Below are 27,970 nucleotides of genomic sequence, written 5' to 3'. Positions count from 1 at the left end.
GGTCAGTCTGTTATATCTGGAGTATTTCTCCTGTCTTATCCAGTGTCCTGTGTGAATTTAAGTATCTCTCTCTTTTTCTCTATTTTTCTCTCTCTCTCTTTCGCTCTCTCTATCTTTCTCTATTTCTCTCTGAGGACCTGAGCCCTAGGACCATGCCACAGGACTACCTGGCCTGATGACTCCTTGCTGTCCTCAGTCCACCTGGTCGTGCTGCTGCTCCAGTTTCAACTCTAGAGACAGCAGGTGCTGTAGAGATACACTGAATAATCGGCTATGAAAAGCCAACTGACATTTACTCATGACATTTACTCCTTGCACCATCTACAACCACTATGATTATTATTATCTGACCCTGCTGGTCATCAATGAACATTTGAACATCTTGGCCATGTTCTGTTATAATCTCCACCTGGCACAGCCAGAAGAGGACTGACCACTCCTCATAGCCTGGTTCCTCTCTAGGTTTCTTCCTAGGTTCCAGCCTTTCTAGGGAGTTCTTCCTAGCCACTGTGCTTCTACACCTGCATTGCTTGCTGTTTGGGGTTTTAGGCTGGGTTTCTGTACAGCACTTTGTGACATCAGCTGATGTAAGAAGGGCTTTATTAATACATTTGATTGAAGATCGTAACTACCAATTGGATTTCACAAAATGGGGGAGAATAAAGGGGGTAAAATATAAAAAATATATAACATGATTTGACATAATTTTTTCTGTGGCCAATGACCTTGAGCCTTCTTGGATGGGCACGTCTAATGTAAATCTGTGGCAGCACCCAAGGGAGTTTGAACTTTCTTGCGGTCCCTGTATATTTCGCGGTGACGTAGTGTCCCCAAGAGTGGCAGAACACTGAGCAAATCACGGCGCAACTAGAGAACATTACCAAACCCTACGCTCTGTACTTTCCGCTGGCGGCCCCACCACCACAGAAAGCACTGAGCTAGGCTGAAACACCTGCATTTTGGAGCTGCCTTACTCAAGAAAGCAAGAAAGAGGCCATGTTTGTATGCAGCTTTATTAACTCAATGCCTTGGGAAGGTAGACTGCTGATTTCACAAGTTGTTGCACCCATCCGTAATCAGATTAACAAATACAGTATGAATCTAAGTTCACTCATGAGGATGTGTAGGTAATAGTGAGTTTATAAGGCTACAGTATGGAAACAAACTAAGATAAAGAAGACAGAAATAATTTCCTGAGTCCCAAGACTCTGCACAGCCTAATGGGAAATAATCACAACAGGTGTGTTCTCTTTTATTCATGTCTTACTTTTAACTGGATTGGTGGATGTCACTCCCCAAATTACTCCCTGTGTCACCAGACAAGTTAAACTTCTTTCTCACACTCAGGTATCTTCTGAAATCTTGTACACATGGTCTACAAAGGTCAACCTAAATCGTGCATGTAAAATACATTTGAATCTCCATTTCATTGTGTGCCTTACATAAGTGAGCCCTCCTTTACTGTTCTAGGAAAACCAGATAGGTCACTAGTGCCTTTGGGGAGGTGGGATCACAGGTTTCAGTAGGGTAGGAGGGGTCTAGTACTACTGCTGTTATGTCAGAGATTAGAGCATTTATAAAGCCAGGAATCACAATGCTTTTGTGAGTTTGTTCTGACCTGCAGTGTAGGAGAAGAAAAGGGATGTTCCATATTTAAGGTGGAAAGGAAGCGTGCACACTTAGGACATGAGGACAGGGACAGCTCTTGCAGTGTTGGTGCTGGCACTTTTTTCATCTGCTACAGCAAGTAAGTACAGCCACTCTGGATATCATTATGTATACCAGATAATCCAGGAATATATACATTATATGTTTTCAAGAAAGTCATTTTTAAATTTACAAAAGGGATTTATTCCTCATTTAAGGCTGTGGCTCACCAGGATTTCCCAATGTGGGGGCCTTAAGGATAACAATGGTTCGGTGAGGGGGCCTTAAGGATAAAAATGGTCCAGTGAGGGGGCCTCAAGGAAAAAAAATTGTCCGGTGAGGGGGCCTCAAGGAATTTCTAACACACCTGCCCATTTTCTTTCCTTGAGGCCCCCTCACCAGACTATTTTTTTCCCCTTAAGGCCCTCTCACCGGACATTTTTTTCCCTTGAGGGCCCTCACCGAACCATTTTTTTCCCCCTTGAGGCCCCCATTATTAGCCAGATAATGATCATATTGCCCAAAAAAATTATCAAGTTAGACATGCCCACTGGGCTAAAAATGGACCAGCACATCTGGCATTTCAGGCAACACTTGTTTTATTCAAACCTTTCAGTGTATTGAGGAACACTGCATTTGGTCTTGTCTTAGATGCTTTATGAAAGAGGCTCCACAGTGCAACACTATGTGCCCTTTGCATGACCAAGGGTCAGTTTCCCAGACACAGATTAAGCCTAGTCCTGGACCAAAACCCTTTCAATGGAGATTGTCCGTTTTGATAGCCAAATGCTTTGCAAACATTGCACAAATCTGAATTAAACCTGTTGACATCCTTGATTTTATGGGGAAGCATCATTGCAGTCATAGGGCCTCTAGGAAGATCCAATGCAGTAATGCATGCTATCTTCAACATAGGTCAAGTAGCATGAGCTTTAAATTAATTGTTAAAAATCAAGAGTGTCATTTGTCACCAATCAGCAGTTTACATTAATTCCAAACAATATAGAGAGTATCTGTCAGCGGCTGTTAATTCTTAATTTAACAGTAAACTTGTACCGTTGGTGGGATCATTGCACAATACAGTAGCCTATTGTAACAATCATACTCTTGATAAGCACCTTGCGGTCTCCCCCAATTGGGATATCCGTATTGTGATTTTGGCTAGGGTGCCATTTATGGATGACCGGCGTTCAATCCCAACTCAGGATTAAAAAGCAAACATACTACTACTGCATATGAAAATAATCAGTGTTTATCAGTGCCCTCCTTTAAGGTTGCAACTGAAAGTGTGGTCAGCTCCTTCCTTTTCAACTCTAATGAATGCATGCTCTGCTTTTATGTAATTTCTATGATTATATTCCAGAGCCCAAAAGTCGCTTCACACGATATCCATCATGGAATACGAAAATGTATCCAGTCTGGAAAGATGAAGATCCTCGGTACAAAGACTCTTGGAAAGGTATGCACAATTATCCTCTGTCTCAACACAATGTGTGTACACTGATGGTGACAGGAATATCTCTGTGAAATTTGTGGACATTTGTGGATTACCTCTGCTGCTCATACAGTAAAGGGGTTTAAAGGCCCAATGCAGTCCAACATTTGATTTTCCTGTGTTTTATATATATTTCCACACTATGAGGTTGGAATAACACTGAAATGTGTGGACATTTTTGGATGACCTCTGCTCACTTTATGTAAAGTAAGTCAAGTAATCTCTGTGAAATAGTATACTAATGATATTGACTTCAAAGTGTACATTCTTCCCAACAGGTGGCAAGGTGAAGTTCATTGTGGGTAATGATGCACCGACCCTGACTGGAGCCAATGTGACCTTTACCATCGAGCTGCAGTTCCCACACAACCAGAAGGTCACGCCCGATGGAGAGGTGGTGTGGGCTGAGAACTGCACCGTCAATGTTAAGTCCTCCTCCAGGACTGACTGGGTTTTGGTAACCTCATCCCATGTCTGGTGAACAAGATCAGGGTTCTGGTAACCTCAGTCCCAAGCTTTTGGCCATATGAGGGTCTTTTGTCACTTATACACCTGGCACCTGGAACCAAATATTGCACGAATGCTGGTTTCTAGCCAGCTATTGCTAAATTGCTAAATTCTGGAGAAACAGCTAAATGTTTTTTTTAAGTGCCAACTGTATTTTTGAAAACTCCAATCTGGTTTTCAGGCCCAACACAGCACAGAGACAGTATTGGTCAAAGTGGTACATGATCTTAGAGCCAACACAGATGCCAAACAGCTCTCTGTCCTTGTACTCTTAGATTTAAGTGCTGCATTCAACACTATTGACCATGATGTCCTTCTGGACAGACTGGAGAGGTGGGTTGGCCTCTCCAGTCCAGTTCTAAATTGGTTTAGGACCTATTTAACCGGTCAATAGTTTTTTTGTCACCCTTGGTGAACATAACTCAGAGAAAATACATATCACATGTGGCATTCCGCAAGGTTCGATTTTGGCTCCGGTACTGTTCAGTTTATATATGTTACCCCTTGCCAACGTATCAGAAAGCACAGCATTGATTTTCACTGCTCTACAGACAATACACAATTTTGTATTTCTTTGTCAACAGAGGATTATAGTTCTACGGATAAATTATTAGACTTTATTAGTGATTTAAATACTTGAATGGCTCACAACTTCCTCCAGCTAAATCAAGACAAGACCGAGGTACTTATTGTTGGAGCCAAAGCACAGAGAGAGAATTTAGCTGCACATTTTAATTCACAGGCAATAAAGATAAAATACCAGGTAAAAACCTAGGTGTTATTTCAGATTCTGAACTCAATTTCAAATCACACATTAGTAATTTTACCATAATAGCTTTTTACCGCCTGAGGAGCATTGCCAAAGTGTTTCTCAGGTCATAATGGACGAGTCTCTCTGATACATGTTTTTATTACAAGCGGGCTTGACTACTGTAATGCTCTCCTGTCTGGTCTACCCAAGAAAGCCATTGGTCAACTGAAAAACATACAGAATGCACGGGTACTGACCAAGACCAGACAGAGAGCACACATTACAGAGGTGTTAAGGTCTCTGCAGTGGCTGCCTGTGAGTTTCAGAATTTATTTAATGATTCTTCTATTGGTTTTACTTATTTTTTCCTGTAGCACATTGTGTTGCATTCCATGTCTGAAATGTGCTGTATAAATAAAGCTTGATTTGATTTGAAGTTGGCTTTAGCTAGCCCAGATAGGTTCCCAATCTCCCAACCTCTTAACTAGCTACCAAGAAGCCATTTCAGGCTATCAAGTTATAGTAGCTACCTGCTGGGCACACACTGATTGAATCAACATTATTTCCACATAATTTCAATAATAATTACGTTGAGCCAACATGGAATAGACATTGAATTGACATCTGTGCCTAGTGAGTCTAACTATCTTAGCTGGCATGCCTGCTGGCAAGGTTGGTAGACTTTAGAAAATCAAGTAATAACTAAATGTACTGAATAAGACTCACAATCCTTTCAATCTGTTACCCAGATTTTAGCATAGATGCAGAAGAGCATACCGTATTTATAAAAAAAAGAAAGAAACACCAGTCAGGAGGATATAGACCTCTCAAGAGGTATGCTTAGATATGCGGAGACAAATATACCTATTTTTTACTTAGAATTAAGCATAATGCTAAATTCTCCAACTTCTGGACATTTTTTACATTTCAATCATTTACCAGAAGCTCTGGACTTAAAGTGTATACATTTTCATACTTTTCCCCTGTACTGGTCCCCTGTGGGAAACGAACCCACAACCCTGACAAACGCCATACCAAACGCCATTGCAAACGCCATACCAACTGAGCCACAAGGGTCAGCCCCCACAGTACCACTACTCCCACAGTACCCCCCCACCCCCACCCACCCATCCATCCTCACGTACTTTGTGCCCCCTTAGATTTTTGGGGCGCATGACACCCCTGAGTAGGCCTATATGTCACGCCCTGACTTCAGTTATATTTGTTTTCTTTATTTTTTGGTTAGGTCAGGGTGTGACAAGGGTGGTTTGTTTAGTTTTTGTATTGTCTAGGGGTTTTTGTCTTGTCTAGGGGTTTTGTTTATCTATGGGGATTTGGTATGGTCTAGGGGATTGTAGGTTTATGGTGGCCTGAATTGGTTCCCAATCAGAGACAGCTGTTTCTCGTTGTCTCTGATTGGGGAGCCTATTTAGGTTGCCATTTTTCCATGTTGGTTTTGTGGGTAGTTGTTTTCTGTTTTGTGTGAGTACCTGACAGAACTGTTGTGTTTTCGGTCCTGCTCTTTGTTATTTTGTTTAGTGTTCTGTTTAAATAAAAATAACATGAACACCTACCACGCTGCGCTTTGGTCCACACCTAATTCAACAGACGATCGTTACACTATAACTGCTTTTTGACTGCATTAAAGGCTTTGTATTCCAAAACATGATCTACCTGTGTTTTATATACTGTATATTTCCACACTATAAGGTTGGAATAATACTGTGAAATTGTGCAAATTATGATAATGCGCTTTTAGTGTAAGAGTTATTTGAAAAGACCGCCTGAAATGTCAGCCTGTTTTGGTGGAATGGAGTTTTGGCCTGCCTGGTGACGTCACCAGGCGGTAAATTAGTTAATAGACCAATAAGAAAGAGTTACAAACGTCTCTGCCAATAACAGATAGTTTTCAGTTTTCCCCTCCCTGCTCAGACCCCTCCCAGACAGTCCTAGCAAAATTCTTGCTTGATAAATAAGCTATTTTTGTTTATTTTTGATCATTTTAATCGAAAACAATCACAGTAAGGTACTTAAGTGTTACCCAGAAATTATTTTATATTGAGATACTAAAAACTTCTACAATGGACCTTTAAAGGAAAAGTGTGCTCGTTCCATGGAGGACCACTCCCATCTCAAACACTCCACCCTCTTCTTGCTTGCAACTGTTTAATGTCAGGCTCCTCCTTGTCCCTCAACTGTTGGGGAATGAGGACCTTCTACTGGAACAGTTTGCATGGGGCCACACGTCTTGTTTTGCCTAAATCACACTTACACTTACTGTATTACCCCACACTTTACATCTTTGTTGCTTGGTAAGCCGCCCAGTGAGAAAAACTGATTGAAAATACGTAATTTCAAAAAAAATTGCTCACTGGGTGGGCTATATTTAGAAAAGTTAAAAATAAAGCTCCAAATAGCTATTTGTATTTGTATTTATTATGGATCCCCATTAGCTGCTTCCGAGGCAGCAGAGAATGTATCGAGGCGACAATTCACTTTGTAGCACATGACTTTGTAGTACAAACTGATGTAAACTTTAATTTAAATAGCTGCCAGCCAAATTCCAGTATTCAGGATAGTCTGACAAAATGCAGGACTTTCAAGCATCGGATGTTGTGTAATCCTTCTGGGGAACATGAGTATCATGATGTACGCTCTGGCTTTATCAGAAAGCTTGGATTACCAAAATGCACTTGCAGAGACCTGAGCCCTAAAAGTCAATACATGTTTGGTCATCGTGGGTATTGAATTGGATAGATGGGTTGAAAGAAAAACAGATTACTTCCTTAACATACATACACTAAGGCCAGCACAGTGCATTCAGCAGCAAGACACTGTGATCACGTGATCAGCCCAGATGGATGACATCATCATTGAGGAGAGTCTAGGACAAAGAGGAAGGAGAGATAGGAGGAGGATAGTGAGAAGGATTGGCTCCTAATTCTGCCATTCTACGTGATTTATCCGGTACTGTTCCACAAAATGACTTTGGATGCAAATTTATATATAACCATACTTAAAAATGTGGGTATTTGTTTTAGGTATGGTGACATTGCCAGTTTTTTTTTTAGCATTCTGGCATGGCTTCCACGGTCACTCCCATTGATTTGTCATCAATTATAATGATAAAGCTGTCCCTACATCTAAACATTGGATTGCTCACTTTCAGTGGTATCCGTGATAAGATGCTTTTTTAATTGGGGTGAACTATCTCTTTAAACGGGGTGACAGAGGACATCCTTTAGGGTAAATCCACTACCTTCCCATGCATTCCCTCAATTGGAGAAAATATGTCTTCTCCCTACATAACATTTCTTTTTTTTGTTCAATCGCAAAGCGATTTAAAAACGTAAATGTCAGCCTCATACAGGCGCATTACATAGTGTGCACTGGCTGTGCATAAATCTGGGAGCGCCGCCCCTCTCCATCAGCAGTTGTTGCGTCGGCGCTGACGGGCTGAGCATACAGTACACCCATTAATTCAGACACAAATAGAGATCTCTCTGCGTAGGCTATTTCTTTGTATTATCCCTTATTGTTCGATCCTCCTCAGAAAAAATGGTAAGTCATGTAGTTTTTCAGCAATAATAAGCCTGAAATAAGTACGTGTTTGATGTTTTCTGTTGAGAATTTCTCAAATGATGAGACAATCACTACACGACCGTATAGTGGCTATAATGGGTCGATTTTTATTGTATCGGTCAATGAATTCGAAATAGGGGCGAATTTGCAACATCTTGGTGTTGCTAACCCACTTTAAAATGACGAATTTACTTAGACTGAATCAACGCGTTTGGGATAGGTATTGCATGCTATTTCGGTTTATCACAAGGCTATTACATAAAATGGGGATGGAATTAAAGAACACTACATTTAGAATGCATACTTTTTGGTAGCTATTGAACACAGTTGAATTGTACAGTATTCATCAAATACAGCAGCATTTATTTATCTATCCAGGTAATGGATAGGACATTGGAATAAAATGGGATCTTATTCTTAAGGTCATCCATTGTGTTGCTAGGTGGGAGAGGGCAGACTAGGTGGGGACAGAAGGGGAATATATGTCTCTCTCTACTGTAACATGTGTCTACAGTTGTAGACTGTCTAGTTTAACCCTGAAAATAAACCTATTCCACCCCAGCTTCCTTTTAATTCCTTAGTGTTGTAATATGACCTCCTTGTCAGCTTAGTAATGGTTATAGGTGTAAATGGCAATATTCCTCTGCACATCAGTTGATTTGTCTCCATTGTAACTGTTCTCTAGTTTATCCATTGTAACTGTTCTCTAGTTTATCCATTGTAACTGTTCTCTAGTTTACATGTAGCCTACCCATTCTTCCACTAGGTGGTGTTTTAGCCAATTGTAAATTTTTGTCAAATGTATTGTAATTCTTTTACATTACATGTTTTTCCATTTATTTTCCAGCGTGAGTGTATCTCTGTCCATGTAGGTCAGGCTGGAGTCCAGATTGGCAATGCCTGCTGGGAGCTCTACTGCCTGGAGCATGGGATCCAGCCGGACGGGCAGATGCCCAGCGACAAAACCATCGGCGGAGGAGATGACTCCTTCAATACCTTTTTCAGTGAGACTGGGGCTGGAAAGCATGTCCCCAGGGCTGTGTTTGTGGACCTGGAACCCACAGTTGTTGGTAAGATTTCTGTTTCTCGTTTAATTGAAAAAGGTTTTCCTTTGCTTTCTTGCTATTGAGCTCCTTAATGAGCTGTTAATTTTCTCTCCTCAGATGAGGTGCGCACTGGGACCTATCGCCAGTTATTCCATCCTGAACAGCTCATCACTGGCAAAGAAGACGCTGCCAACAACTACGCTCGTGGACACTACACTATTGGCAAAGAGATCATCGACCTGGTGCTGGACAGGATCCGCAAACTGGTGGGAATTTCAGAATGACTGAATTAAATATTTTATCAACTATCTGATCATAATGTGGACATCTTTTTCTGCCCATTTATTGATGTGTTCCTCTTTCTCCTCAGGCTGACCAGTGCACAGGCCTTCAGGGCTTCCTGGTTTTCCACAGCTTTGGAGGTGGCACCGGCTCTGGTTTCACCTCCCTGCTGATGGAGCGCCTGTCAGTTGACTACGGCAAGAAGTCCAAGCTGGAGTTCTCCATCTACCCAGCTCCCCAGGTGTCCACAGCTGTGGTGGAGCCCTACAACTCCATCCTGACCACCCACACCACCCTAGAGCACTCTGACTGTGCCTTCATGGTGGATAATGAGGCTATCTATGACATCTGCCGTAGGAACCTCGACATTGAGCGTCCTACCTACACCAACCTCAACAGGCTCATTAGCCAGATCGTTTCCTCCATCACTGCTTCCCTTCGATTTGATGGTGCCCTCAATGTTGATCTGACAGAGTTCCAGACCAACTTGGTGCCCTACCCCCGTATCCATTTCCCTCTGGCCACCTACGCCCCAGTTACTTCTGCAGAGAAGGCTTACCATGAGCAGCTCTCTGTCTCTGAGATCACCAACGCCTGCTTTGAGCCGGCCAACCAGATGGTGAAATGTGACCCTCGCCACGGCAAGTACATGTCTTGCTGCCTTCTGTTCCGTGGTGACGTGGTACCCAAAGATGTCAATGCTGCCATTGCCACCATCAAGACCAAACGTTCCATTCAGTTTGTTGACTGGTGTCCAACTGGTTTCAAGATTGGCATCAACTATCAGCCTCCCACTGTAGTCCCTGGTGGAGACCTGGCCAAAGTCCAGAGGGCTGTGTGCATGCTGAGCAACACCACTGCTGTGGCAGAGGCCTGGGCTCGGCTTGACCACAAGTTTGACCTGATGTACGCCAAACGTGCCTTTGTGCACTGGTATGTGGGTGAGGGCATGGAGGAGGGAGAGTTCTCTGAGGCCAGAGAGGACATGGCAGCCCTGGAGAAGGATTATGAAGAGGTAGGGGTTGACTCCATTGAGGGTGAGGGAGAGGAGGAGGGAGAAGAGTATTGAAATGCCCCTGCAGGCAAGCCATTGTCAAACACTGTTACTGTTGCATGATCTTATTATGACACCTAATAAAACATTGAATCAATTAGCTATTTGTTCTCTTGGACCTTATTCACCACCTTATCTTGACAAAAAGAAAGACATTAGTACAGTTTTGGGGGATTTTAATGGGGAAAAGACATAAAAATGTCTGACTTCACAGTAGTTTACAATACTATTCACTGATAAAACTTCCAGTATAAACATTTGAGGATGCACATTTAAGTTTGATGGAAATAAGCCAAATTATATCCATTAATGAACTTTCAGTTAAAAATAAATATATTTAAAAAACGATAAAAGAAAAAGAAAAACATTTCAGATGACAGATGAAAATAAGATGTTTCTATGCTGTTGTGTATTTGGCAGTTGAATGGGTTGTTTTCCATTCGCACCAGCCTGTCATCGAGAAGTGGGCTGTTCTCTATAAGGCCCCATCAACTCAGAAGGTTCCAGAACAGTAGAGACCCAGAGCTCCAACCAGGACTGCTCTCAGCGCTCTGGGAGGTGGAGCCAACCACAGACTCCTCCTTCAGAGGAAGGTAGGCTTTGAACCGCCTGTGGAACAAAAGGAAAATTATTAATTACATTCATTTTTTGCAAGGCTCACTTACAAAAATATGTAAATCTCAATGTGACTCTTCTGGTAAAATAAAGGATAAAAAGGTCATGAGAAAAGTGTTATCAATGGTACAATATGCTGCATACAGTTGCCCTGAGACATGGCTATACAGTGTAGACAGACACCATAGGGGTCATGTCTCAAGCAAGCTGAAAAGGTTATACCTTGTGGTGATATGGAACTCTTCAGAGAGCTGTGACTAGAGTAGACCAATGTTGATTTGTGACTCACTTGTAAGTGTAGGCCATGGTTCCTGCGACCAGGGCAACGATCAGGACCACCATCGCCATGGCTACAGTGCCCGCTGAGGACAGACTGGAACCTGCCACCAAAAAACCCAGACAATAATTTGTGTAAAACAACTTAATATAACATCATATTACAATATATTAATTATATTATTACCAATAACAATAGGTGTTGGACTGATTGTCCCAGGGACCCAGGTTCAAGACGTGGAGAGGCAGATGTGCAGAGCAGACATCTTACAGTACATACCCACGGTCACACTAAATTTGGTGCTGGTGACTGCCAGACTGACATCGTTGGTCATTGACACGTTGATACAGAAGATGCCGGAGTCATTGAAAAAGTGACGCAGTACCAGCTGGCACTCAGAAGAGGGGGCCACTGTGTTACACATGGTGTGGATGGGCATAAAACAGTCTGCATCGGACACAACCGTGCACACCTCTGTGGGAAGGCTGGATGGAGAACAGACACAGGGTCAGAAACACTCAGTGAAACTCTAAGGACCGGATTCCTTTGCTATTTATTTTTAGATGTGATATGTTTTCTGACTGCTGCAAGATGAATTGCCTCTCTGAGGACATTACAGTTTTCTGAATCTGAATTCCCTGACCCAGACTAATCCTGGACTAAAATGCAAGAATGATTTTAAATCCAGGATTAGGATTAATCTGAGGCAAAGGCGGCTGGTTTCACCTTAATCGGGGAGGACGGGCTCATAGTAATGGCTGGAACGGAGTGAATGGAATGGTATAAAACACGTTAAGCACGAGGTTTCCATGTGTTTGATACCATTCCATTTATTCCAATCTAGCCATTATTATGAGCCATCTTCCCCTCAGCAGCATCCTGTGATCTGGGGCAATGAAACTGATCCTAGTGCCTAAGTGGTGGAATATAGGTCTACATACCTAGTGGATTTGTCTGCTTAGGGAAATAATAAATGGTGGGATTGTCTGAGACAGTCTCCCTTAATTGGGTCTGGAGAAGGAATACTCACCTCCCTTGGCAGGTGACAGTTAGATCCACTACGTTTCGTTCAACCTCAGATTCATCCATCTTGATCACAGCATTGTCCACTTGCACTATCTTCAAACTCTCAATGCCCTCTGAAGACAAAGACAGAAAGACGGTCCGTAAAATAATCCTGAATGTAAATCAAATACAATAATAGGATAGAGATTTACATGTTACATGTTACTCTTTAATTATTTCTTATTCTTATCACTTGCCTTTTTTTTAAGGTATTTTCTTAAAACTGCATTGTTGGTTAAGGGCTTGTAAGTAAGCGTTTCACTGTAAGGTCTGTTGTATTCGGCGCATGTGACAAATAAAATTTGATTTGATTTATTTAGAGACAGTGGACTTACCAACGATGTCAATGCCAGTGCAGAAGGACCCATAGCGATAGATCACACAGTCATCATCCTTTTTGTCATTGGCTTCATGCTTAACAACTATCCCCACGGGAGCTTGGCCTGTAGCAGTCTGTCCTGTATCAGGAGAAACAACAATGGATTCCAGTTACTAAATTGAAAATCCAACAATCTAAAGCACATTAGATGAACAGTTAATTTGTTTAGAACATACAGCACCTGCTGGCTCTAATTCCTCAGCAGCAGGGCCAGTTGGAGTGTCAGGATTAACTTGAGAAGGTATCTTCGTGTCCCGAGCGGTGGAGGCTCCCTCCTCAGTGATGTCCTCTGTGTCAGTCTCAGAGGGAGCTGATGGGCCTACATTTATTGTAGCTTCCTGTGTGGCCACCATCACTGGAGCAGCTGACGCATCAGCAGCAGGAGCTCTCACTGGAGGTAGAAACAGGACGATTAAATGTTCTATTTGCTTTGTCAATCCTGGCATAGCCTACATATTGAGTGAATCTCAAAAGTATTTTCCATGATTCCCCACATCCTCTCTTCTGAAGACACTAAGGATGCAAAAAATCCAAGTTAAGACTTTAGAAATTCACTTCTGGACTAAGGCGCTTCAAGATGAGAATGACCTGTTGTGCCGGCCGGGTTTGCAGGCCCGATGGTGACAGCATTACCAGTGGGCTTGACTCCAGCTGGTGTGGCACATGCTTTATCAGAGATAACGGCCTGTACAACCACCTGGGGCTTGAAGCCACCAGCCACTATATAGGTGTGGGTGACAGTCAGCTCTCTGGAGATGAGCGCCCCGCTGCTGTCACCAAAGTCCCAGTTGTAGGTGATGTCGGCGTCACTCAGGTACTCGCTGGGGTCGTGGAGGCTGATGGTGAAGGCTATGGCTCTGTTCTGGACGAAGCTCAGGTCTGCCTCGTTGATGTCGTTCACTTGGGTCATCGAGACTGCGAAAGGGATTTGATCTAAAGATATAGAGATGGAGAAAAACCCTCAGACACGTATCTTATTTTTCAAGTCAGCTACTCATTCATTCATCCATTAATTCGTTCATCCATTCATTCATCCATTTATTCATCCATTTATGACACTAACCAGTGATGGAGAACTGTGTTGAGGCGTATCCCAGAGGGATGAACTTCTCATGGCTGCGGTAGTGGTAGATTACAATGTCCACGATGTAGGAACCCAGAGGGACATCGTCTGTCCCAATGGTGAGGGAGGAGGATGTGCCATCAGACACTTGCCAGTACTGACCTGTAAAGCAAAGAAAATGGCTTATTACATGCTTATAACAGTGTTATTACAGGTTTATAACATCTTTAGCAGACATTAAGTAAAACATGAATTACGTAGGCCCTAATAGGTGAGAGGGGTCGCAGCTGCACTTTACCCCATGTCTTCCATACAAACACATATGCAGGGGGCTTGTCACCGCCCTTCTTGAAGGGTGTTCCGTCAGGAAAGATACCATTCCAGTCCATGTTTTGTGCAGGATACACTGGCTCAGACTGATGGTAATTTGTTCCTGGAGGAAAACAGGGCGAGTGTTGGTTTCTGCTTTGTCTTTAGACAGAGGAGTATGTATTATGAATTACACTATATATACAAAAGTATGTGGACACTCCTTCAAATTAGTGTATTCGGCTATTTCAGCCACACCCGTTGCTGACAGGTGTATAAAATCGAGCACACATCCACACAATCTCCATAGACAAACATTGGCAGTAGAATGGCCTGTCCTGAAAAGCTCTGTGACTTTCAACATGGCACAGTCATAGGATGCCACCTTTCCAACAAGTCAGTTCGTCAAATTTCTGCCCTGCTAGATCTGCCCCGGTCAACTGTAAGTGCTGTTATTGTGAAGTGGAAATGTCTAGGAGAAACAACGGCTCAGCCGCGAAGTGGTACGCCATGCAAGCTCACAGGACAGGACCGCAGAGTGCTGAAGGGCGTAAAAATCGTCTGTCCTCGGTTGCAATACTCAATACCGAGTTTCAAACTGCCTCTGGAAGCAACGTCAGCACAATAGTTATTTGTCTGGAGCTTCATGAAATGGGCTTCCATGGCCAAGCAGCCGCACACAAGCTTAAGATCACCATGCGCAAGGCCAAGCGTCGGCTGGAGTCTTGTAAAGCTCGCCACCATTGAACTCTGAAGCAGTTGAAACGCGTTCTCTGGAGTGATGAATCATGCTTCACCATCTGGCAGTCCAACTGACGAATCTGAGTTTGGCGGATACCAGGTGAACGCTACCTGCCCGAATGCACAGTGCCAATTGTAGAGTTTGATGTAGGAGGAGTAATGGTCTGGGGCTGTTTTTCATGGTTCGAGCTAGCCCCCTTAGTTCCAGTGAAGGGAAATCCTAACGTTACAGCATACAATGGCATTCTGTACAATATTGTGCTTCCAACTTTGTGGGAACAGTTTGGGGAAGGGCCTTTCCTGTTTCAGCATGACAATGCCCCCGTGCACAAAGCGAGGTCCATACAGAAATGGTTTGTCGAGATCGGTGTGGAAGAACTTGACTGGCCTGCACAGAGCCCTGACCTCAACCCCATCGAACACCTTTGGGATGAATTGGAACGCCGACTGTGAGCCAGGCCTAATCGCTCAACATCAGTGACCGACCTCCCTAATGCTCTTCTGGCTGAATGGAAGCAAGTCCCCACAGCAATGTTCCAACATCTAGTGGAAAGTTTTCCCAGAAGAGTTGAGGCTGTTACAGCAGCAAAGGGGGGAACAACTCCATATTAATGCCATGATTTTGGAATGAGATTTGAAGAGCAGGTGTCCACATACTTTTGGTCATGTAGTGTATGTAGAAAAAAAGAGAATGTGGTATTTAACCTCAAAATGTAATGTTTGCAGACAGTAACATGGCACTGTAGTCTCCAAATGGAGAAAAAAAACAATACAAATACTGTAGTCTCTCTCGTGACAGACTTCTCTAGGATAGGGGGCAGCATTTTCACTTTTGGATAAATAGCGTGCCCAATTTCAACTTCCTTCTACTCATCCCCAGAATATAAGATATGCATATTATTAGTGGATTTTGATAGAAAACACTCTGAAGTTTCTAAAACTGTTTGAATCATGTCTGTGAGTGTAATAGAACTTATGTAGCAGGCAAAACCCCGAGGACTAACCATTAATTTAAAAAAAATGTAGGTCACTGTCTGTTCAATGAGTTTTCATTGGGATACTAGATTTCTAATCACCCTGTTTTCAGTTCCTACCAGCTGGATGTCACCAGTCTTTGGAAATAGGTTGAGGTTATTCCTTTGTGCAATGAAGAAGTACGGCCATCTGGAATCAGTGTAACGTCATGTGTACTGTTTGAGAGTTGCGCAAGACTAAAAAAGTAGCGTTTGTTTGTTGCCCTCCTGTATTGGAAACAGATAGATCCGTCTTCAATTTGATCGATTATTAACGTTTAAAAATACCTACAGTTGTATTACAAAAGTAGTTTGAAATGTTTTAGCAAAGTTTAGAGGTAATTTTTGAGATATTTTGTAGTGACGTTGTGCAAATTGGAAGCTGTTTTTTTCTGGATCAAACGCGCCAAATAAATGGACAATTTGGATATATATGAACGGAATTAACCGAACAAAAGGACCATTTGTGATGTTTATGGGACATATTGGAATGCCAACAAAATAATCTCGTCAAAGGTAAGGCATGATTTATATTTTATTTCTGCGTTTTGTGTTGCGCCTGCAGGGTTGAAATATGCTACACACTTTGTTTACTGTTGTGCTATCATCAGATAATAGCATCTTATGCTTTCGCCGAAAAGCCTTTTTGAAATCTGTCATGTTGGCTGGATTCACAACGAGTGTAGCTTTAATTTGGTATCTTACATGTGTGATTTAATGAAAGTTTGATTTTATATAATTTTTTGGAATTTGGCGCTCTACATTTTCCCTGGCTATTGGCCAAGTGGGACGCAAGCACCTATCCCAGAGAGGTTTTAACAATAGCTGGCTAGAAACCAGCATTCGTGCAATATTTGGTTCCAGGTGTATGAGTGACAAAAGACCCTCATATGGCCAAAAGCTTGGGACTGAGGTTACCAGAACCCTGATCTTGTTCACCAGACATGGGATGAGGTTACCAAAACCCAGTCAGTCCTGGAGGAGGACTTACCATTGACGGAGCAGTTCTCAGCCCACACCACCTCTCCATCGGGCGTGACCTTCTGGTTGTGTGGGAACTGCAGCTCGATGGTAAAGGTCACATTGGCTCCAGTCAGGGTCGGTGCATCATTACCCACAATGAACTTCACCTTGCCACCTGTTGGGAAGAATGTACACTTTGAAGTCAATATCATTAGTATACTATTTCACAGAGATTACTTGACTTACTTTACATAAAGTGAGCAGAGGTCATCCAAAAATGTCCACACATTTCAGTGTTTTTCCAACCTCATAGTGTGGAAATATATATAAAACACAGGAAAATCAAATGTTGGACTGCATTGGGCCTTTAAACCCCTTTACTGTATGAGCAGCAGAGGTAATCCACAAATGTCCACAAATTTCACAGAGATATTCCTGTCACCATCAGTGTACACACATTGTGTTGAGACAGAGGATAATTGTGCATACCTTTCCAAGAGTCTTTGTACCGAGGATCTTCATCTTTCCAGACTGGATACATTTTCGTATTCCATGATGGATATCGTGTGAAGCGACTTTTGGGCTCTGGAATATAATCATAGAAATTACATAAAAGCAGAGCATGCATTCATTAGAGTTGAAAAGGAAGGAGCTGACCACACTTTCAGTTGCAACCTTAAAGGAGGGCACTGATAAACACTGATTATTTTCATATGCAGTAGTAGTATGTTTGCTTTTTAATCCTGAGTTGGGATTGAACGCCGGTCATCCATAAATGGCACCCTAGCCAAAATCACAATACGGATATCCCAATTGGGGGAGACCGCAAGGTGCTTATCAAGAGTATGATTGTTACAATAGGCTACTGTATTGTGCAATGATCCCACCAACGGTACAAGTTTACTGTTAAATTAAGAATTAACAGCCGCTGACAGATACTCTCTATATTGTTTGGAATTAATGTAAACTGCTGATTGGTGACAAATGACACTCTTGATTTTTAACAATTAATTTAAAGCTCATGCTACTTGACCTATGTTGAAGATAGCATGCATTACTGCATTGGATCTTCCTAGAGGCCCTATGACTGCAATGATGCTTCCCCATAAAATCAAGGATGTCAACAGGTTTAATTCAGATTTGTGCAATGTTTGCAAAGCATTTGGCTATCAAAACGGACAATCTCCATTGAAAGGGTTTTGGTCCAGGACTAGGCTTAATCTGTGTCTGGGAAACTGACCCTTGGTCATGCAAAGGGCACATAGTGTTGCACTGTGGAGCCTCTTTCATAAAGCATCTAAGACAAGACCAAATGCAGTGTTCCTCAATACACTGAAAGGTTTGAATAAAACAAGTGTTGCCTGAAATGCCAGATGTGCTGGTCCATTTTTAGCCCAGTGGGCATGTCTAACTTGATAATTTTTTTGTGCAATATGATCATTATCTGGCTAATAATGGGGGCCTCAAGGGGGGGAAAAATGGTTCGGTGAGGGCCCTCAAGGGGGAAAAAAATGTCCGGTGAGGGGGCCTTAAGGGGAAAAAAATAGTCTTGTGAGGGGGCCTCAAGAAAAGAAAATGGGCAGGTGTGTTAGAAATTCCTTGAGGCCCCCTCACCGGACAATTTTTTTTCCTTGAGTCCCCATCACCGAACCATTTTTTCCCCTTGAGGCCTTCTCACCGAACCATTATTTTTCCTTGAGGCCCTCTCACTGGACCATTGTTATCCTTAAGGCCCCCACATTGGGAAATCCTGGTGAGCCACAGCCTTAAATGAGGAATAAATCCCTTTTGTAAATTTAAAAATTACTTTCTTGAAAACATATCATGTATATATTCCTGGATTATCTGGTATACATAATGATATCCAGAGTGGCTGTACTTACTTGCTGTAGCAGATGAAAAAAGTGCCAGCACCAACACTGCAAGAGCTGTCCCTGTCCTCATGTCCTAAGTGTGCACGCTTCCTTTCCACCTTAAATATGGAACATCCCTTTTCTTCTCCTACACTGCAGGTCAGAACAAACTCACAAAAGCATTGTGATTCCTGGCTTTATAAATGCTCTAATCTCTGACATAACAGCAGTAGTACTAGACCCCTCCTACCCTACTGAAACCTGTGATCCCACCTCCCCAAAGGCACTAGTGACCTATCTGGTTTTCCTAGAACAGTAAAGGAGGGCTCACTTATGTAAGGCACACAATGAAATGGAGATTCAAATGTATTTTACATGCACGATTTAGGTTGACCTTTGTAGACCATGTGTACAAGATTTCAGAAGATACCTGAGTGTGAGAAAGAAGTTTAACTTGTCTGGTGACACAGGGAGTAATTTGGGGAGTGACATCCACCAATCCAGTTAAAAGTAAGACATGAATAAAAGAGAACACACCTGTTGTGATTATTTCCCATTAGGCTGTGCAGAGTCTTGGGACTCAGGAAATTATTTCTGTCTTCTTTATCTTAGTTTGTTTCCATACTGTAGCCTTATAAACTCACTATTACCTACACATCCTCATGAGTGAACTTAGATTCATACTGTATTTGTTAATCTGATTACGGATGGGTGCAACAACTTGTGAAATCAGCAGTCTACCTTCCCAAGGCATTGAGTTAATAAAGCTGCATACAAACATGGCCTCTTTCTTGCTTTCTTGAGTAAGGCAGCTCCAAAATGCAGGTGTTTCAGCCTAGCTCAGTGCTTTCTGTGGTGGTGGGGCCGCCAGCGGAAAGTACAGAGCGTAGGGTTTGGTAATGTTCTCTAGTTGCGCCGTGATTTGCTCAGTGTTCTGCCACTCTTGGGGACACTACGTCACCGCGAAATATACAGGGACCGCAAGAAAGTTCAAACTCCCTTGGGTGCTGCCACAGATTTACATTAGACGTGCCCATCCAAGAAGGCTCAAGGTCATTGGCCACAGAAAAAATTATGTCAAATCATGTTATATATTTTTTATATTTTACCCCCTTTATTCTCCCCCATTTTGTGAAATCCAATTGGTAGTTACGATCTTCAATCAAATGTATTAATAAAGCCCTTCTTACATCAGCTGATGTCACAAAGTGCTGTACAGAAACCCAGCCTAAAACCCCAAACAGCAAGCAATGCAGGTGTAGAAGCACAGTGGCTAGGAAGAACTCCCTAGAAAGGCTGGAACCTAGGAAGAAACCTAGAGAGGAACCAGGCTATGAGGGGTGGCCAGTCCTCTTCTGGCTGTGCCAGGTAGAGATTATAACAGAACATGGCCAAGATGTTCAAATGTTCATTGATGACCAGCAGGGTCAGATAATAATAATCATAGTGGTTGTAGATGGTGCAAGGAGTAAATGTCATGAGTAAATGTCAGTTGGCTTTTCATAGCCGATTATTCAGTGTATCTCTACAGCACCTGCTGTCTCTAGAGTTGAAACTGGAGCAGCAGCACGACCAGGTGGACTGGGGACAGCAAGGAGTCATCAGGCCAGGTAGTCCTGTGGCATGGTCCTAGGGCTCAGGTCCTCCGAGAGAAATAGAGAAAGATAGAGAGAGAGAAAGAGAGAGAGAGAAAAATAGAGAAAAAGAGAGAGATACTTAAATTCACACAGGACACCGGATAAGACAGGAGAAATACTCCAGATATAACAGACTGACCCTACCCCCCCCAACACATAAACTATTGCAGCATAAATACTGGAGGCTGAGTCAGGAGGGGTCGGGAGACACTGTGGCCCCGTCTGACGATACCCCCGGACAGGGCCAAACAGGCAGGATATAACCCCACCCACTTTGCCAAAGCACAGCCCCCACACCACTAGAGGGATAACTTCAACCACCAACTTACTATCCTGAGACAAGGCCGAGTATAGCCCACGAAGATCTCCCCCACGGCACGAACCCGGGGGGGGGGACAGGAAGATCACGTCAGTGACTCAACCCACTCAAGTGACGCACCCCTCCTAGGGACGGCATGGAAGAGCACCAGTAAGTCAGTGACTCAGCCCCCATAATAGGGTTTGAGGTAGAGAATCCCAGTGAAGAGATGGGAACCGGCCAGGCAGATACAGCAATGGAGGTTCGTTGCTCCAGTGCCTTTCCGTTCATCTTGTCTCATCGCTGCAAGGTCGAGAGCCATGCGTCCTCCAAAACATGACCTGCCAAGCCGCAATGCTTCTTGACACACCGCTTGCTTAACCCGAAAACCAGTAGCATCAATGTGTAGGGGGAAACACCGTCTAACTGATGACCGAAGTTAGCATGCAGGCCCCCGGCCCGCCACAAGGAGTCGCTAGAACACAATGAGACAAGGAAATCTTCCCGGCCAAACCCTTCCCTAACCACGCAGAGCCAATTGTGCGCCGCCCCATTTGGCTCCCGGTCACAGACACTGTGACACAGCATGGAGTAAAATCCAAGACAGTAGTGGCGCCTCAGCACTGCGATGCAGTGCCTTAGACAGCTGCGCCAAAATCACGCTATATCTACTGTAGTTTTGATTGGACTGATCATGTCATACACTGATCAACACTGATCAACATCATACCTTCAAAATCTTAGCTAGCAAGCTAGACAAGCAGTCATCTTCATGAATCACATCGACAATCTACTGGCAAATCCTTTTCAATCTTTGTGATATGAAGAGAAATTATAGATAAAAACGTATATCAGTGCTCATTGGACATTGGACATTACACAAGTTGGAAATCACAAATTCAACATGAGGGGTTTGGAAGGAATCAGTGGCTAACTGCAAGAGTTGCAAAGCAATCATTATTTTGCTTCCCCTGCTATTCAGCGGAGAGGGTGTGTGGTCCCAGTCTGGGTTTAAGGGTCACTTTTCCTAGCTTAAAAGGATAAACATTCACAAGCAACACCATGGGCCAGAAAAGGTTGAATACATTGGTCATGCTGTCAATCCGGCGTGACTTCTGCTGCGTTCAAAACAACTGGAAACTCAGAACTGGGAAATCTCAGATTTCAGTGAGTTCAAGACAACTGGGAACTTTGGAAAAGAACAAGCTCCAACTAGGAAAATACGTTTTGAGCGGTCATCCAATTTGAAATTCCAAGTCAGGAACTCAGACCTCTTTCTAGAGCTCCGACCTGACGTCATGATTTAACATTTACATTTACATTTAAGTCATTTAGCAGACGCTCTTATCCAGAGCGACTTACATAGTTTTTTTCTGAGTTCAGTTGTCTTGAAAGCACCATACATCCAGAGAATGCCAGACTTTGATGACAAAGTTTCATGACAAAATTTGCAAGCAAGGACCGCCGCGCCACCTTCCTTTTCAAGTGAGCACAGCACAACGGTGAGTCCAAAAATGTCTTGTATACTGGTGCATAAATTATGTAATATGCCAGGGGGATATTTTTACATTTTTTATTTCACCTTTATTTTACCAGGTAGGCTAGTTGAGAACAAGTTCTCATTTACAACTGCGACCTGGCCAAGAAAAAGCAAAGCATTGTGACACAGGCAACAACACAGAGTTACACATGGAATAAACAATAAACAAGCCAATAACACAATAAACAAGTCAATGACACAGTAGAAAAAAAGAAAGTCTATATACAGTTTGTGCAAAAGGCATGAGGAGGTAGGCAATAAATAGGCCATAGGAGCGAATAATTACAATTTAGCAGATTAACACTGGAGTGAACAATGAGCAGATGATGATGTGCAAGTAGAGATACTGATGTGCAAAAGAGCAGAAAAGTAAATAAAAACTGTAGGGGGATGAGGTTGGTAGATTGGGTGGGCTATTTACAGATGGACTATGTACAGCTGCAGCGATAAGTTAGATGCTCAGATAGGTGATGTTTAAAGTTGGTGAGGGAAATAAAAGTCTCCAACTTCAGCGATTTTTGCAATTCGTTCCAGTCACTGGCAGCAGAGAACTGGAAGGAAAGGTGGCCAAATGAGGTGTTGGCTTTGGGGATGATCAGTGAGATATACCTGCTGGAACGTGTGCTACGGGTGGGTGTTGTTATCGTGACCAGTGAACTGAGATAAGGCGAAGCTTTACCTAGCATAGACTTATAGATGACCTGGAGCAAGTGGGTCTGGTGACGAATATGTAGCGAGGGCCAGCCGACTAGAGCATACAGGTCGCAGTGGTGGGTGGTAGAAGGTGATTTGGTAACAAAACGGATGGCACTGTGATAGACTGCATCCAGTTTGCTGAGTAGAGTATTGGAAGCTATTTTGTAAATGACATGGCCGAAGTCGAGGATCGGTAGGATAGTCACTTTTACTAGGGTAAGTTTGGCGGCGTGAGTGAAGGAGGCTTTGTTGCGAAATAGAAAGCCGATTCTAGATTTGATTTTGGATTGGATATGTTTAATATGAGTCTGGAAGGAGAGTTTACAGTCTAACCAGACACCTAGGTATTTATAGTTGTCCACATATTCTAGGTCGGAACCGTCCAGGGTGGTGATGCTAGTCGGGCGGGCGGGTCCGGGCAGCGAACGGTTGAAAAGCATGCATTTGGTTTTACTAGCGTTTAAGAGCAGTTGGAGGCCACGGAAGGAGTGTTGTATGGCATTGAAGCTCGTTTGGAGGTTGGTGTTGTCTGCGTAGAGGTGGATCAGGGAATCGCTCGCAGCAAGAACATCATTGATATATACCAGAGAAAAGAGTCGGCCTGAGAATTGAACCCTGTGGTACCCCCATAGAGACTGCCAGAGGTCCGGACAACATGCCCTCCGATTTGATACACTGAACTCTGTCTGCAAAGTAGTTGGTGAACCAGGCGAGGCAGTCATTAGAAAAACCAAGGCTATTGAGTCTGCCGTTAAGAATACGGTGATTGACAGAGTCGAAAGCCTTGGCCAGGTCGATGAAGACGGCTGCAGAGTACTGTCTTTTATCGATGGCGGTTATGATATCGTTCAGTACCTTGAGCGTGGCTGAGGTGCACCCGTGATCGGCTCGGAAACCGGATTGCACAGCGGAGAAGGTACGGTGGGATTCTAAATGATCAGTGATCTGTTTATTAACTTGGCTTTCTAAGACTTTAGATAGGTAGGGCAGGATGTATATAGGTCTGTAACAGTTTGGGTTTAGGGTGTCACCCCCTTTGAAGAGGGGGATGACCGCGGCAGCTTTCCAATCTTTAGGGATCTCGGACGATACGAAAGAGAGGTTGAACAGGCTGGTAATAGGGGTTGCAACAATGGCGGCGGATAGTTTTAGAAAGAGAGGGTCAAGATTGTCTAGCCCAGCTGATTTGTACGGGTCCAGGTCTTGCAGCTCTTTCAGAACATTTGCTATCTAGATTTGGGTGAAGGAGAAGCTGGGGAGGCTTGGGCGAGTAGCTGCGGGGGGGGGGAGCTGTTGGCCGGCATGGCCAGCCGTTGAGAATGCTAATTGAAATTTCGATTATTATGGATTTATCGGTGGTGACCGTGTTACCTAGCCTCCATGCAGTGGGCAGCTGGGAGGAGGTGCTCTTGTTCTCCATGGACTTTACAGTGTCCCAAAACTTTTTGGAGTTAGAGCTACAGGATGCACATTTCTGCTTGAAAAAGCTAGCCTTTGCTTTCCTGACTGACTGCGTGTATTGGTTCCTGACTTCCCTGAACAGTTGCATATCGCGGGGACTATTCGATGCTATTGCAATCCGCCACAGGATGTTTTTGTGCTGGTCAAGGGCAGTCAGGTCTGGAGTGAACCAAGGGCTATATCTGTTCTTAGTTCTGCATTTTTTGAACGGGGCATGCTTATCTAAGATGGTGAGGAAATTACTTTTAAAGAATGACCAGGCATCCTCGACTGACGGGATGAGGTCAATATCCTTCCAGGATACCCGGGCCAGGTCGATTAGAAAGGCCTGCTCGCAGAAGTGTTTTAGGGAGCGTTTGACAGTGATGAGGGGTGGTCGTTTGACCGCGTACCCATAGCGGATACAGGCAATGAGGCAGTGATCGTTGAGATCCTGATTGAAAACAGCGGAGGTGTATTTGGAGGGCAAGTTGGTCAGGATAATGTCTATGAGGGTACCCATGTTTACGGAATTAGGGTTGTACCTGGTGGGTTCCTTGATGATTTGTGTGAGATTGAGGGCATCTATCTTAGATTGTAGGACTGCCGAGGTGTTAAGCATATCCCAGTTTAGGTCACCTAGCAGAACGAACTCTGAAGCTAGATGGGGGGCGATCAATTCACAAATGGTGTCCAGGGCACAGCTGGGCGCAGAGGGAGTTCAATAGCAGGAGGCAACAGGGAGAGACTTATTTCTGGAGAGATACATTTTTAAAATTAGAAGTTCAAACTGTTTGGATATAGACCTGGAAAGTATGACAGAACTTTGCAGGCTATCTCTGCAGTAGATTGCAACTCCTCCCCCTTTGGCAGTTCTATCTTGACAGAAAATGTTGTAGTTGGGTATGGAAATCTCAGAATATTTGGTGGCCTTCCTAAGCCAGGATTCAGACACGGCAAGGACATCAGGGTTGGCAGAGAGTAAAATAAACTTAGGGAGGAGGCTTCTGATGTTAACATGCATGAAACCAAGGCTTTTTCGTTCACAGAAGTCAACAAATGAGGGTGCCTGGGGACCCGCAGGGCCTGGGTTTACCTCCACATCACCCGAGGAACAGAGGAGGAGTAGGATGAGGGTACGGTTAAAGGCTATCAAAACTGGTCGCCTAGAGCGTTGGGGACAAATTTCTGGGCGTGGTAGAATAGATTCAGGGCAAAACGTGCAGACAGGGGTATGGTGGGGTGCGGGTACAGTGGAGGTAAGCCCAGGCACTGAGTGATGATAAGAGAGGTTGTATCTCTGGACATGCTTGTTATAAAATGGTTGAGGTCTGTAGCTAAGAAAGTGAACTGTAGCTAAGAAAGTAATAATTTTAAAAAAGTAAAATCATACTTTTTGGAGAAATGTCCTCTGGTCTGATGAAACAGAAATAGAACTGTTTGGCCATAATGACCATCGTTATGTTTGGAGGAAAAAGGGGGAGGCTTGCAAGCCGAAGAACACCATCCCAACCGTGAAGCATGGGGGTGGCAGCGTCATGTTGTGGGGGTGCTTTGCTGCAAGAAGGACTGGTGCACTTCACAAAATAGATGGCATCATGAGGGAGAAAAATTATGTGGATATATTGAAGCAACATCTCAAGACATCAGTCAGGAAGTTAAAGCTTGGTCGCAAATGGGTCTTCCAAATGGACAATGACCCCAAGCATACTTCCAAAGTTGTGGCAAAATGGCTTAAGGACAACAAAGTCAAGGTATTGGAGTGGCCATCACAAAGCCCTGACCTCAATACTATGGAAAATCTGTGGGCAGAACTGAAAAGGAGTGTGCGAGCAAGGAGGCATACAAACCTGACTCAGTTATACCAGCTCTGTCAGGATAAATGGGCCCAAAATTCACCCAACTTATTGTGGGAGGCTTGTGGAAGGCTACCCGAAACGTTTGACATAAGTTAAACAATTTAAAGGCAATGCTACCAAATACTAATTGAGTGTACGTAAACTTCTGACCTACTGGGAATGTTATGAAATAAATAAAATCTGAAATAAATAATTCTCTCTACTATTATTCTGACATTTCACATTCTTAAAATAAAGTGGTGATCCTAACTGACCTAAAACAGACATTTTTATTAAATGTCAGGAATTATGAAAAACTGAGTTTAAATGTATTTGGCTAAGTAAATATGTATGTAAACTTCCGACTTCAACTGTAGCTTAAAGACTGTTTTAGAGAAATGTCATCATCGAATATTGTAAGAACTTTCATTGTCTGCTTATATGCCCCCTTTATTTATCCTACGATTCTGACTTGGTGTACAGGGAGAATACAGTAAGAACAGCCCATGTTCTGAATTCTGTTGCTGTACATTTAAAAAATGCTGAACAAATAGTTATATTGACTACGTCCATCTTAACTTGCTCATTACTGTCTTAATCATAATTACGGATTGCCTCTTATCCGCTCATCGGTCCCTTATGCCATAGTTTGTACATCTCAATTGTCAGTAGAAACCACATTTGTTTAAGCAAGTCAGCCATGTGTTCAGCGAATGTGACAAATAAAGTTTGATTTGATATCTGCTATGTTTTTTTAAAGGCAGTAAATGAGGCTGAATGAACTGTTTCGCTGCCAGACAACGCTCCGCTGATAGTCAGGTGTAGTGGTGGAAAGGATTAACACCATGGTGGTGAAAAGAAGGCTCTGCTGTTGGGACAGCTTTATGCAGGCTCTAACAGTTTGTGGGCACCATTTGTCACTGTTATAGTGCAATTTATGTGTTGTTTAGCTTTGCATGCATGCATCAACAACAAAACAATTGGGGAGTGTCGTGTCATTGGCTATGCCGGATTAAGTGATATGACATGCTATTCTATCAAATCCTTTCTCTGTAATTAATATTACCTGATTGAGCTAATCATGTAAATGTAATTAACTAGAAAGTCGGGGCACCACGAAATAGTGTTTATAGAGCTGTTATCTTCCGAATAAACTCTTAAAGACCAAGTAATATTTTACATCAATAGCAGTGAATATTAATCTCATCTGAAAGTTGTAAATTCTTGGTTATCTTCACGAACCCTGGCTAACAAGTTGAATCAGCAATACAAAATTGGGTTTAATTATTTATTTACTAAATACCTAACTAATCACACAGAATTACATATACACAGAATGCAAATTATGTCATACAGAAAACGTCCCTGGTGGACGGAGCCGACATAACGGCTGGTTACACAAAGGAAAGGTGGTTGGGTTTGAGTGAAAGAGCGGGAAGACTGAGGAACAAAGGGATAAGCTATGCTATCGTAAATACAGTATCTTATGCATTCTAAATTACCACCCATTTGGAGAAGGGAAATGCAATAATATATTTACTCTGAGCTGCGCTTCGGTAGGTTGGTCGTAGATGCTGGCCGTGTTGGCCAACAGAGTACTTCCTGTCCTCGGAAGAATGTCACTGGTGGTAAATTGGAAACGTTGTAGTATCGTCATTGTGTATTAGACTGGACACGTCGTCCGTCCTTTCCTAGCCCACGTTTACAGCGGCCGCTGCTAACTCAACGGCTAGGAGGTATCACTTCTGTAGTGAATAAGAGTTCAAAGTTCATACCATTCGCAACCAAAGCTCATGCTAAGGTTGGCTTCGTTCTGTAGTTATTATCTGAATCCTTCTGACATCGGACCGTCGTCCTAATGTACCCTAATGTACCCTCG

At 43.2% G+C, this 27,970-nt stretch overlaps 3 protein-coding genes across 5 annotated transcripts; 2 read left to right on the top strand and 1 right to left on the bottom strand.

The window, feature by feature from the left end:
- Positions 1-250: 250 nt before the first annotated feature.
- Positions 251-6,058, top strand: LOC139557683 (protein QNR-71-like). The gene is made up of 3 exons (XM_071372774.1): positions 251-1,747; positions 3,011-3,106; positions 3,421-6,058. The coding sequence occupies exons 1-3, from the start codon at positions 1,687-1,689 to the stop codon at positions 3,621-3,623; spliced, it is 360 nt and encodes a 119-aa protein (XP_071228875.1). The 5' UTR covers positions 251-1,686; the 3' UTR covers positions 3,624-6,058.
- Positions 6,059-7,813: 1,755 nt separating this feature from the next.
- On the top strand, positions 7,814-10,466 carry LOC139557680 (tubulin alpha chain). Its single transcript, XM_071372769.1, has 4 exons — positions 7,814-7,961; positions 8,830-9,052; positions 9,146-9,294; positions 9,399-10,466. The coding sequence occupies exons 1-4, from the start codon at positions 7,959-7,961 to the stop codon at positions 10,377-10,379; spliced, it is 1,356 nt and encodes a 451-aa protein (XP_071228870.1). The 5' UTR covers positions 7,814-7,958; the 3' UTR covers positions 10,380-10,466.
- Positions 10,467-10,523: 57 nt separating this feature from the next.
- LOC139557677 (melanocyte protein PMEL-like) lies at positions 10,524-22,966 on the bottom strand. 3 transcript variants are annotated; one of them, XM_071372767.1, is made up of 12 exons: positions 20,177-22,966; positions 17,279-17,374; positions 16,818-16,964; positions 14,062-14,196; positions 13,764-13,925; positions 13,289-13,633; positions 12,882-13,091; positions 12,657-12,779; positions 12,287-12,395; positions 11,536-11,741; positions 11,269-11,359; positions 10,524-10,973 (listed from the first exon to the last, which is right to left on the bottom strand). In XM_071372767.1, exons 2-12 carry the CDS (start codon positions 17,328-17,330, stop codon positions 10,853-10,855), a joined length of 1,701 nt encoding a protein of 566 aa, XP_071228868.1. In that variant the 5' UTR covers positions 17,331-17,374; positions 20,177-22,966; the 3' UTR covers positions 10,524-10,852. The 3 variants fall into 3 exon arrangements, 2 of the variants coding, with proteins under 2 accessions (XP_071228868.1, XP_071228867.1); XM_071372766.1 differs by lacking the exon at positions 20,177-22,966 and adding an exon at positions 18,673-20,155; XR_011671447.1 differs by lacking the exon at positions 20,177-22,966 and adding an exon at positions 18,673-20,160 and having other exon boundaries at positions 10,948-10,973; positions 11,443-11,741.
- Positions 22,967-27,970: the final 5,004 nt, after the last annotated feature.

The sequence above is a fragment of the Salvelinus alpinus genome, chromosome 28 (assembly GCF_045679555.1).
Source record: "Salvelinus alpinus chromosome 28, SLU_Salpinus.1, whole genome shotgun sequence".
NCBI lineage: Eukaryota > Metazoa > Chordata > Actinopteri > Salmoniformes > Salmonidae > Salvelinus > Salvelinus alpinus.
Note: the sequence above shows the minus strand (reverse complement) of the source record. Positions and strands in the feature narration are given on the sequence as shown.